The sequence below is a fragment of the Notolepis coatsorum genome (genome assembly GCF_963971535.1).
Source record: "Notolepis coatsorum genome assembly, chromosome: 12".
Lineage (NCBI taxonomy): Eukaryota > Metazoa > Chordata > Actinopteri > Aulopiformes > Paralepididae > Notolepis > Notolepis coatsorum.
In genome coordinates this window covers 78,465,681-78,478,717 of record NC_140176.1, presented here as the reverse complement: position 1 = coordinate 78,478,717, position 13,037 = coordinate 78,465,681, and the positions used below count along the sequence as shown (strand labels likewise).

General features: G+C 41.7%; 1 protein-coding gene across 1 annotated transcript in view; it reads right to left on the bottom strand.

Annotated features, from left to right (window-relative positions):
- usp12a (ubiquitin specific peptidase 12a) overlaps positions 1–12,159 on the bottom strand; it is a 32,205-nt gene extending 20,046 nt beyond the window's left edge. Inside the window, 3 exon segments of the mRNA XM_084326569.1 lie at positions 1,384–1,597; positions 9,584–9,664; positions 12,050–12,159. Coding sequence (XP_084182695.1) covers positions 1,384–1,597; positions 9,584–9,664; positions 12,050–12,097 — 343 coding nt within the window. The 5' untranslated portion in view covers positions 12,098–12,159.
- Positions 12,160–13,037: the final 878 nt, after the last annotated feature.

Sequence of the window (13,037 nt, the reverse complement as noted above, 5' to 3'; positions counted from 1 at the left end):
TGCATCGCAGTCCGAAAGGGGCTAGCTGAGGGCATGCTGAATGTGATTTGACCAAAGCAGAGTATACACACAGACAGTGGAGCTGTTTGCAGATATCGAGCATTTTGACTTGTTGCGTGGTGGCGATGTCTCGCAGATAATACAAGTATAATTATATAATATATTTTATAAAAAATATTAAAAAAAATATATATATATATATTTTTTTTTATAAAAACCAAAAACTATCGGTATCGGCCGATATCGCTCATAGACGATCGGTGGCAAAAAAACGTGATCGGGGCATCCCTAAAATTAGGAGTTCCATTAATTTCATTCAATGAAAGGAAGTTTGGCATCCAACCAGAGTGCAAATGTAACAGTAAGGTGCAATAGTAATATACAATGTATTGTACAGGAGATTAAACTGGGTCGAAAATATATAAATTAGTACTACCGAGTATAGTGCTAATCAGATGCATGTACAGAGTTGTAGTAATAATATGTACAGTGATACAGGTATAAAGACACTATGGTAGTAGTAAGTCATACTGGCCAGCAGCTGTAAGGATAGATAGTAAGAATAGGTCTCCCTTATATGTATAGAATCTACAGATATGTAAACAGGATTATATATGTATGTTATAGTTATGAGTATATAGAAACAGATGTGGATGGATATATTATGGAGTAAAAAATAAATAAATATATATATGGTATATATATACATCATTATTGTACATGCTATCATACAGAATTACATGCAGGTATATTTAGAGAGATATGGATATATTATATACATGTGGTAAAATACAATATATACATTTATATGACATAGAATGCACCCGATTGGATAAATTACATGCTGGTGCTCTAGTGCAACTAGGGCTGGGCGATTTGATCGATTAATTTGAATTAATGATTTAGGACAATTTTGAAAAAAAAAAATCGATAAAAAAAAAGAAATCACCTTTTATTTTACAAAAAGTTATGTTTGGTGAAAGTTAGATTTGCACTTTATTAATACCAATAGGGAAAATCATTCTTGTTTGATGATCAAGAGGCACCTTTTATTTGTTTTAAGTAAAGTTTGGTGAAAAAGCAAGTTATTGCACTTCAATCCCAATAGGGAAATTCATCTTGGTTTGAATTTTTTTTTGTGTCAAATAAAAACAAATGTTATTTTAATGATTTCCTTGGCATTTCTAGTTTAAGAGAAAAAAATAGAGTCGGAGTTAAAAAATAAAAATCTGAGATTTTATTTTTAGGCCATATCGCCCAGCCCTAAGTGCAACATTTAGTGGCTGAATGTTATCTATAGCACCTGAAGCTTAAAAGCAAAAAACAAAAAGGTAACCAGGACACAGGCCTATCCCTACCCTGTGGCAAAAACACAGTGCTCACCGTTCTCCTTGCGTAGCCGTGTGATGAACTTCTTGGGTGGTATGACGCCCACCTTCCTCTTCTGATTGGCGATGCTGTGGAACAGGTCGGCCAGGCAGGTGAGCAGGTTCTCCTTACGCCGAGGCTGGCTCCGGTACGCCAGGATCTTCTCCCGGAACGGTCGGCAGAAGTACAGCGCCTGCAGCACCGAGTTGCAGTAGCAGGTGTTCCCGAACTGAATGGGGGGAGAAACGGTAAAACGGAGTGCGTTTATAGAGTGGCTTTTATCCAAAAGCGCTTTACGACGCATGCCTCACATCAGGAGCATGGCAGGGGGCTAAGTGTCTCGCTCCTCTGCATTTGACCCATCCTAACTGTTTAGGAGCAGTGGGGCAGCCACAGACAGGCACCCTGGGGACCAACTCCAGTTCTAATGCCAGTAGTTGGTCAAGGGCAATGGTAGGAGTACCTTGCATGCATGTATTTTGGTGTCGGAGGAAACCAGAGTACCTGGAGGAATGCTGTGCAAACTAGGGTTGGGTACCATTCACATTTGAACCGATACCGGTACCTGTGAATCGATACCGGTACCCAAAGATACCTTTTTTTCGGTACTTTAGTCTCTAAAAATGTTATCTACCTACCTCAGTTGTAAAAAATGTGTCCAAACTTCAAATAATTTATTATCATTATTCTGCATCTAGCTTTGTAAAGTGTAACCACACTTGCGACCGTTTTCGGCTTGCCATTGCCCCGACTGCTTTGTTGTTGAATTCAAATCCTAGGTAAGCGTGTATTGTGTGCGTCAATGTTGACGTGAACGTGCGGCACACTTCATAGGTTTAGTTTCGCGGAAACGAAACGTTGATGTCATCGGATTAATTGATTGATTGAAAAGTTTATTAACAGATTGCAGAATGGGTACAGTACAGTACAGCTCAATACATACAATTGTTAAGGGGATGCAGACCAGAGAAAGACTTTCGTCTTGTTTACATCAGGGTCCCCCATTTTCAATTAATCATAACATATATGACATACATGACATACAGATAGACAGTACTGCTACATCTATACATTTATGACATATCATATTTGCAAATACAGTACTGTTTGTGATACAAAAGTGTCCAGAAAAAGAGTATATACATTTGACGTAGAAACTGTACATTGGAGGAGGTTGGGTGGGTGGGTGGGGGCTGTACATTGGGAGGGGGGGGGGGGGGGGGGGGGGGGGGGTTGGGTAGGGGGGGGACACACACTGTTTCGAATTGCAGTCTCCCGTAGGTGTTTTCTGAGAGTGTTTTTGAAAGTGGGTAGTGATTCACATTCCTTTACAGCTTTGGGTAGGGCGTTCCACATTGATGTGGCATAATTGCGAAACGTGTTTAGTCCCTTGTTTGAGCTGAATCTGGGTTTAACATGATTTGTGGAGCTCCCTCTGGTGTTGTGATCGTGGTATTCACTGACCTTTGGGAAGTATTTTGACATGTACATGGGTACCTTGGTCGCGTAGTGTATCTTGTAGACCAGGCCCATTGCAAGTTGCTGTACTCTGTCGTCTACTCTAAGCCATCCTAGGTTGTCAAAGTGGGCAGGGGTGAGGTGGGTTCTAGGAGTCAGGTCAAGCAGTAGTCTGACTAGCTTGTTTTGAGATGTTTGTAATTTGTTTTTTAGTGCCTTTGAGGTGCTTTGGTACCATGAGGTGCAAGCATAGTCGTAGTACCCTTGAATGAGTGCTCCTGCTAGAGTCTTCAGGGTATTCTTGTTTACCAGAGAGGAGATCCGGTACAAGAATCGAGTTCGTTGGTGGACTTTTTTTATTACATTGGATGCCATTTTGTCACAGGAAAGATTAGCCTCTAGGATGGAACCCAGGTAGGTAATTTCATCTTTCCTTGTGACAATATTGTCACCCACTGTAACCGAGAAGCCGTCGGTCTTGCTGAGTTTGTTATTTGAACCGAAGAGAATGGACTCTGTTTTGCCCATGTGTAATGATAGTTTGTTGTCGGCGAGCCATATGCAGACACGTTTTTTTTTCTTTTACAGTACCGAAATGTGGCACCGGTGGATCTCATGTGAATCAGTACTCGGTAGTACCGACGTGACTTTTTAGTACCCTTAAAAGTACCGGATTCGGTACCCATCCCTAATGCAAACACAGGGGGACATGCAAACTCCACTCAGAAAGGCCACCCGTCAGGTTCCAACCCAGGACTTTCTTGCTGTGAGACACGAACCACTGCACCACTAGGGCTGTGTATTGGCATAAATACGATACGATAGATATCCCAATAAAGGGTTCACGATTCAATATATTGTGATACATTGCAATACTATAAACACAGCAATATATTAACATTTCATTTTAGAAGAAATATCACAGTAAATAGAAAACACCTCAATACACACATAGTCTGAGTAAAATGTTTTACTTTATTTTGTTTTGTTTTTACTCTGGGTATTTGCTAGCCCCTTACGTGACTGCGGTTTGCAAGCCTGGGGCTTTTGTGACCGCAGTCACTTGCTGGTGGGACGCGACCAGTTTAAAAAATAACAACCAAGCGTGATCGCGGGGCTGGGGGTGTGTCAAAAATATATCAGATATGAATTTCAAAGATACCCAGCGTACAATATGGGTTTAACACAGCTTTACAGTGGGGTCTGGAAGCTCGGAGTTGCTAATAAACAGTTTAAATCATTGTTACTACACGAGTGGTACTCACAGAGCGAGCCGTGTATTTCCGCTATTGGTGTCACCGCGCATGCGCACCAGGCATTTGGCTGCCTGGTCCAGGCATTACAGGCGGAAATACACGGCTCGCTCTGTGAGTACCACTCGTGGAGTAACAATGATTTAAACTTTTTAAGCAAGTGACTGCGGTCACAAAAGCCCCAGGCTTGCAAACCGCAGTCACGTAAGGGGCTAGGTATTTGCGGATATCAACATCAATATTTTAGTGATTTAATAAAAAGAATAATGACTAATCTTTTAAAATAATCAAACAGCTGCATACTACATGCATCATTATGATCAACTTAAAAGCAATAAAACCAACCCAATGACTTTGCCTAGTGTTGATACGCTAGCGGCTAGGTTCTGCCATGTTCCTTTTCCTGCACGCACTGTTTGGACTAATCAAGGTGAAAATGTATCTTTAGGAGATGTTTTAGTCGAAGAACCACGATGGTAGGTCTATTTCATCTTGAATAGCCACAATGGTAGGTCTATTTTACATTGAAGAGCCACAATGGTAATGGTATGTATATTTTACCTTTAACCGTTTCTGCGCCAATGATGAGTATACTCGCTATAGCCCGCCAATCGAATAGAGCCATATTTCTTTTATTCGCTATTTCCATTCATAATTCATCCAGCAAGGCTCTGGGAAAATCTGGCACTCTGTCTGAGACCGCAACGGCCCGATACCGCCGCCTGGTGGTATTCGGCCGATGTTGCACTTACTTTCTGCAGGAAGCTTGGCTCTGTGCATCAGTGAATGTCGTCCGGGCGCAGTTGTTTTGTAACGTGGATCCAGATGAACAGTCGAGTGCATTGAATCGCCTTCGAGACGCAAGAATGATTATCGCTTTTTTTTTTTAATGGCGTTGGCCAAACAGAAATACGATCTAGCAGATGGCAATCAAATAATTGGAATATTCTTTCTGCAGTCTCATCGGCTAGAGGTAAGAGCAATCTAACGTTAATTCGAGCTTGATTGTCCATTTCTATCATTGCAATCCATCTGATCAACGTATGCAGTTGTACTAACGAATGCCGTTATTAATAATAATAACTTCATTTTATATAGCGCCTTTCAGAAGACCCAAGGTCGCTTTACATTGGGGGGGGGGGGGGGGATGACAAATTAACAAACATAGTGGACAGACACAACATATACATATAAAGTGAGAAATTAGGGGTTAAAGGCCAAGTTGAAGAGGTGGGTTTTGAGCAGTTTTTTTAATAAGTCCAGAGTTGGGGCGGTGCGGAGTTCTGCGGGGAGGGAATTCCAGAGGGTGGGAGCTGCCACACTGAAAGCTCTGTCCCCGAACGTCCGCAGTCTGGTTCGGGGATGGAGAGCTGACCAGTGTCCAACCAATTGATTGTTATTGACAATCAATTAATCATAAACGACCCCCCCCCCCCCCTTTCCTGCATGCATGATGGAACATAATATACCGATCATATGCATTTGAATTTTTTATTGTAGCGTGTATAGGGACGAAATGCCAATGGATTAAGTATAATATGCATTGCGGCCTATTACTAGCGTTATAGGAATTATCCTAGACCACTCTAAGGGGGCTTTCTCACTGCCATTCGGGGTCGAATCAGCTCCGCTCCGTCCTCGTTCCGTCCTTGGGTGCGAACTTCCCCCCTCCCTCTCCCCCCTCTGGTTTGTGTACACACTGCAGTCTTGGTGCGCTCCGGGTTTTTGTTTACAGTTTGCGTTTTGAGCGTGTAAGCTTGCCGTAGCGATGATGTCACGGTCACGCTCTTAACATGTTATATATAAGTTATATTTGAACCTCTGTTGTCAAGCCTTGTCAATATAACCCACCCCCCGTTTCTCACAAATGGAACTGGTGTCGTGGAGTCCGCTTTGAGCGTTTTCCAGGGTTAACGCTAAGCTAACGCTAGTTAGCTTACGCTAACGCTAGTTAGCTTAGCCTATTTATTACTAGTTAGCAGCTAACATTAGCCCATTGCTCGCGGCAATTATATTGCATGTCATTGATCTACCGGTCGATCACGGCCGACTGGTTGGGCACCACTGGTCTAATAGAAATAAATGCATTCGAACAAGAAACCAATGTATAGTAGACATAGCAATGGCAAAAGAATTGCCAGGCCTAATGCGAGTGAGGGAAGTCTTGTGCTTTGTAACGTGGCTTCATGTTTTCATCCACTGGAGCTGTGAGGCTCCACATGCTTGTTTGATTGAGGTCTGAACTCGCAAATTGCCCATGAATATCGTTTTTGTGGGTATTGTCCAGTTGTTGCTGTATGTTTTTATCTGCCCAAAATTCAAGCAAGCATGAAAGCATTACAGTAACGACGTTGTGTGTGTCAGCAAGTTGATACAGAAGCCTCTCCCGTGTTTTGGTACAAGCTTCTACACCACGCCCCCCGCTCCCACTGGTGCGCACCCGGAACCACCTATTTCAGCGGTCCAGGTTTGGAGCGAATCAGCATCCCCGGGGACGGGGGGAGCGTTCTCAGTAGGACGGACACACCCTTTTCTGGTGCGATCAGGCTCTGATTCGACCCTGAATGGTGAGTGAGAAAGCCCCTAAAACTATACTTATATTCACCACGGTATAAAACGACAATGTATGAATGGAAAAAATATTACTTTCCCACATCTTGAACGATAGATACCCGATGTCGAATGGGCCATAGTATTGCAGATATAGCTATAATATTTAAATAGTTATAGGCCTGAAAACAAGGTGAGCGACTCCCACCGTTTACAGCGCTGGCGGTAGCTACTATAGCAGGGGTGGCCAACCAGTCAGAGACTAAGAGCCACAAAAAAATTACTGTGGTACCACAAAGAGCCACACCATATACCAGCGTTTCTCAACCTTTTTTTTCAGTCACGGCACCCTTCATGTGTTTATAGGTCTCACCCTCTGGCCTCTGAAGTTGCTAATGTCTTTTTTATTTGGGCCTCACAGGGTTAAAAGTACCCTGTGAGACCCACGGTTGCAAAATTACAAAATCACTTTTAGCCATTTAAAAAAATAATGTTTATTTAAAAAATGTTAAAGGGGAACTATTTTACTATTTCTTTCACTATTTGGGCACTTTTACACAATTCCTGTGAGTCTATGGAACACCTAGGTTTTTTTCAAAAAAAATGCATTGTTTTGTATTTCTAATCAAGTACTAAAAACCACATTTTTCTACCTCAAGATCTTAAGCCGTTTCGAGGCTGGGCTCCAACCACTGTGTGGCCTGGTGCCAACTGCCACATTATTATGCAGCTGAGAAATCTCTGACATCACAGATATGCACATTTTCAGATAACTCAGTTCAGTGAGGGTGAATATTGTGAGAGGAGAATTGGAAGAATTCGCCAATATGAGAATTAGAGACATATATCCTATTAATATAAGTCCACATAGCTAAGAAACAATGGTAAACACTGAAAAAAGCCATTTATAAGATAGTTCCCCTTTAAGCACATGTATAGTCAATTGGTCCTGTTGTTCAGCCTCACAATGCTATTTGATAGTAAATGTGTTTATATGTCCCACCCTCTGGCCTCTGAAGTTGCTAATTTCTTTTTAATTTGGGCCTCACAGGGTTAACCTCTTAAGCCCGAGATATACAGTAAAAGTGTATATTTTCAGCATTATGTTTGTTTACCAATTATTTTAACTGTTATTAGTGAAATATAAGATTATAGAAATCTCAGGGCATTGAGTCGGAAACCGGCGCATATTGACAGGAGGAAGTGGCACAGCCAAAAGTGAGTGTAGTCTTTTGAAGGAAGAGACTCAGGGCTTTCAAATTTCGAAAAACTACCCTACCCAGCTCACACCAGCCCCTGTCAATCATCTGACTTCTGGATTTACTTTTTAATTTCTCTTATTTTTTGGGATTATCTCCCACAAACCTGAACGTTATTGCCATAAAACAGAACGCAGTTAGTTTCTCTACCTTTCTGTGAACGTCTTGCAAAAAACGGTGTTGCAATATGATGAAAAATGGTGGAGAAATTTACATTATAAAAAAGATGGCAGAATTCAGTACTGTATCTACAAAACCTTCTGTTTAATCATCTTCCCTTTATTCATTTGCTTAGATTTTTCAGGTCTGGTCAATTTTAGCATGGTGTTATTTACAGTCAAAGATAATTTTTTTTCTAAATAGAATTGATATTCTCCTTTGGTTCATTACAATTTACTCAAGCCTAGTAACAGACACACTATTTCTGACACTGATCCATATATGTCCCTAGATTCAGATACCAAGAACATGCAAATGGACCATTTAAAAAAAAATTGTAAATGTTTATTCTACGTCCTTGACTGAGTGACTTGAATGAGTGACATACAAAAAAAAAAGTAAAAAAAAAAAAAAAAAAGTAAAATAAAAAATTAAAATAATTTTTTTTTTTTTTTTTTTTTTAATATTTTTTTATGGATGGAAGAGCCGCACATTGACGGGCAAAGAGCCGCATGCGGCTCGCGAGCCGCGGGTTGGCCACCCCTGTACTATAGGATGCCGATATTGCGTGGCAGCTATTGTGTTAAGAGCCACAATATTTCTATTTTTACCTTGAAGAGCCACAATGGTAGGTCTATTTTACCTTGAAGAGCGACAATGGTAGGTCTATTTCATCTTGAAGAGCCACAATAGTAGATATATTTTACCTTGTAGAGCCACAATGGTAGGTCTATTTTACCTTGAAGAGCCACATGGTAGCTTTATTTTACCTTGAAGAGCCACAATGGTAGCTCTATTTTACCTTGAAGAGCCACAATGCTAGCTCTATTTTACCTTGCAATGTAAACATTTCATTGCAGCAGCTTTGTTAGTAGCTGACAAGCGAATGTTTTAGCAACTCAAGAACTAAACGCTACTTATCGGTCAGTGCTCAATAGACATACAGGAGCAGGAGGGAGAGAGAAGTGACTTGTTGCTAAACGCTAAAAGCTGAATCCATTTGAGGAAGCTGGGCACAATCTTTCTCTTCTTAAATCATGTCCCGCTGTTCGGTTGGTGAAGCATGATGACATGTTTGTAATGGATCGGTATCGGATCATCCCTACTTTTGTTTTTGGCGCAGTCTGAATGGAGAGATTAGCATGTATTCATCAATAGGAAAGAAACGTGCTTGCAGGATTCTCCAAGTAAACTAATGTGAAAAATAACCAAAGTAAACAGACAGTAAGGCATCTTTATCTGCTACAAGGTAGACATGTATTCTACTATGGATATCAATACTGGGCATCAGGTTACAGGTCAATATAATATTGTGGGGTAAAGTATCATAATATCATGCTGTATCAACATTTTCCCACACCTCTACCAAACATGTGATGATCTTGAATATGCAAGCAGATATCATAGTATCTATATTGAAGAAAATCCTTATGATTATTATGATATTAATTTCTTTCATATCGACCGGACACAGAGTCAGGTGGGAACACACACACACTTAACATAGAACTTTAACAAATAAAACCATTCACTTACATTGACCAGGCCGAAGTAGTGTTCATTGACTGGAAACTGCTCAGAGCCAATCTCTTTCTCCAGAGCAGAGGCATTGGCGCCCTGGGAATGCATATCAACAAAATAATTCAGAGATGTATTCCTCACTTGAAATTATAGACCTTTTTCAGAATAATTGTGTTGCTAGGGGAACAGTTTGGGCCCCAACTGGGTTTGCTGGCATTGGCAGTTATTGTATGAGATAACACTGTAAGTGGAAATAGACTTTTGGAACATTTAAGTTGTTTTCAAAGGTTTATTTAACCCTTTTTTCGCCAATACCGTGTTAAGGCATGTTTCTCCGCCATGCGTTGTCTGCCAATCACGGCGTAAGGCGTGTTTGAGATCAATATTTCATATTTTCGTCATGGTATTCATATTTCACCCACGGAGTCTTGGCTGGTGCTGTAGGACTCCGCTCAACTCTGCAACGCTTCAATACTGCCACCTGGTGGCCGATCGGCGAGTTGCAACCGGAAGTCGATAATTGTGACGCCGGTGTGTCTCCCTATTCCGTCCGGCCACTCGTTTTTCGTCCCGGGACTCAATCCAGACACCGTGGATATCGATCCGTTGCCATAACTCAATAAACAACATGATTTGGACGTGTATTAGTAATATACAAACCGGAAATGGATCGCATCGATCCCCACCACATAACTGGGATCTGTTTGCGCCAGTGTGATCGCCCAACGGTAAGAGGAGGCTGACGTTACTTTCAGCCTGTTTGTTTATTATTATCCATACAAACTGCTCTGATCTATATATCACCCATACTACATAAATGATTTAACGTCGGCCACCGAATTATAAACGACCCCCCCCCCCCCCCCCCTCCGTTCACCCGCAGATGATAAGTCATAACGTCTAGGACCATGTACAGTTGACATTTTTAATATAACGTTGATCGGTGTCAAACGGCATTTGATAATCTAATATATGCATTTATGTCTATATCTCACGTTCTAGGAAATACTGCAGAAAACGATAAAAACATATTTATACTCTAGACGGTATTTTTGTATGAATGAAAAAGTAAAACGTTCCTACATCCTGAACGATAGATAATTGATGTTGAATGGGCCATAGTAATGTCAATTTAGCAATACAATTTAAAAAGTTATAGCCCTGCAAAGAAGGTAAACATCTCCATAGACAAATAGCGCTGGCAGAGGATGGTTTAGGATGATCAAAGTCGTGGCAGAGAATGGGTCGGTTATATGTTGTTGTTGTTTTTCTTTCGCTTTTTTGTGAGGGAGTGGAGGGGCTGTTTTCCCTTTATAAACACAACTATTATCAACTAGCAGAAGCTGGCTCTTCTCAAGGTCATCTAAACCTAAAGACTTGGCATTTCGCATACTTTGTGCTGTTATGATGAAAGGAAAAGTGTACGTAGTGTACACACACACACACAGTTCAGATAAGAGTTTTAAAAATATGCTGTTGATGCAAAGTTAAACTACCTATCCTTGGTCAATGCCTTACATCGATCCAAAAGGGCTTTAAAGAGCAGTATAGTGGGGGATGAGTGGTGGGACGTTTCTTTAGGTCAGGACGTTTTGGAGTTGCAGCACAAACAGTTTTGATTGATTGATTGATTGAAAACTGTATTAACAGATTGCAGAATGGGTACAATACAGTACACAGGATGCAGATCAGAGAAAGACTTTAGTCTGTTGTTTACATCAGGGTTCGCGGTGTTCTTCTCAGCATTGTGACTTCATCATCACATCCCCTGCTGTGCTGTCATTTCATTACACCGCTCAACATCCATCGGTGAGACATACAGACAGATATATCAACTTAGCTGCCTGCTGCAACAGTGAAGAAGAATATAGGATCGAGTCAATAACTGCGCAGATACGTATGTCGTCATGCGCTCAACACGTCATTCTAGATCATGTTGGAATGTTCTTTAGTCAAGAGAGAATGTCTACGACTGGATTCACGTCGGCTTATTATAATGTAATGTTACTTGGCGTCGGCGAGCCAGCAGATGAACGCTCCTCGCTGTACTCTAGTAGCTCGTTAGCTAACAAACAGAACTAACTAACTAACCAGCCTAGAATCACTGCTGCAGCAGCAGGTGCGCCCTCGGTGCTGCAGGGTCACTCACCACTACAGACCAGTGACACGAATCATTAACATCCAGGGCTGACAACAGCTCATGTTAATCGTCGTGTAATGAAAAAATGGATGTAAGCTAAGCTCACAATGTACGTTATCTTTCTCTGCCCACAGTAACGTTAGTAGCGACGAGAGAGAGAGGGTGGCTGATTAGGAAAACTGCTCGGCGAGCAGCAGCACAGAGGCCAGTGTTGCTTATTAGTGGTTTTGGTCATTCCGCTGTTGTTCCGAAAAACAAAAAGCAACGAGGTCACACGAGTGCCGTGTTTCCATAATTAGTCTAATGAGTGGATAATATAAAACAATGCCATTTTTACTCACCATGGTACAAAAAGAGGCAAATTTGGAGACTGTCATTAGGATTTCCATTCGGCCAGCGCCATCTTCCACCCAATCCCCGCGGCGGCGCGTCACGTGGGCGAGGAGGGGGCTCCCTCGTGACATGTGGCGTTCGCGAACGATCCGGTTCTTTTGAACGACGTTGTTTCACCTCGTAAAATATTTCTCCCCACCCAAAGAGGAAGTGAACTAAACGGTGCTACTTCATTTATTATCATGTAATTTACACTTAACATATTGAATAAATATGCCTATACATTTGTTCCTCCTGGGCCTGGCCTATCCCGTTTAGGGGGTCCTCTGGCGGACAGGCGGAGGTAGTGTGTGTGTGTGTGTGGGGGGGGGGGGGGGGGTATTACTTCCTGGTGAAGTAAGTAATAAGTGGCCCGGATTGTGTGTTTAGGTCAGACCTGGGCCGGCCCGCGGGATGATTCTGACCGGCCCGCGAAAGATTACATGATAATAAAAAAAAAAATTAAAAAAAAAATTAAAAAAAATCTTCGGTCGAAAGTGTGGTTATTTGAAGTTTGGATTTTTTTCCACAACTGAGGTAGGTAGATTAAATTTTTAGAGACTAAAGTACAGAAAAAAGGTACCGTTGGGTACCGGTATCGATTCACAGGTACCGGTACCGTATCGGTTCAAATGTGAACGGTATACCCATCCCTACTGAACACACAACTGCAGGGCAAGGGCATTTTTGCTCATGAAATGCATAGCCATGTGAAAGCCTTCATGACAAAGTTGCAATTAATTTCAAGGCACCTAGGCAGCAACAATCTCAAACACATGAAAACCCTGAAAGAAGTCAAACCATCAGCTGATCACCGGCACAGGTACTCATCCATGTTGGGAGCACTGCATGATGAATTTTCAAGGTGTTTTCAAGATTTCAAAAAGGTTGAGGATGAAATGCAGCTGGTTTCCTCTCCCTTTACCTGCAGTGTTGATAGTTGTTCAGCTTGAACTC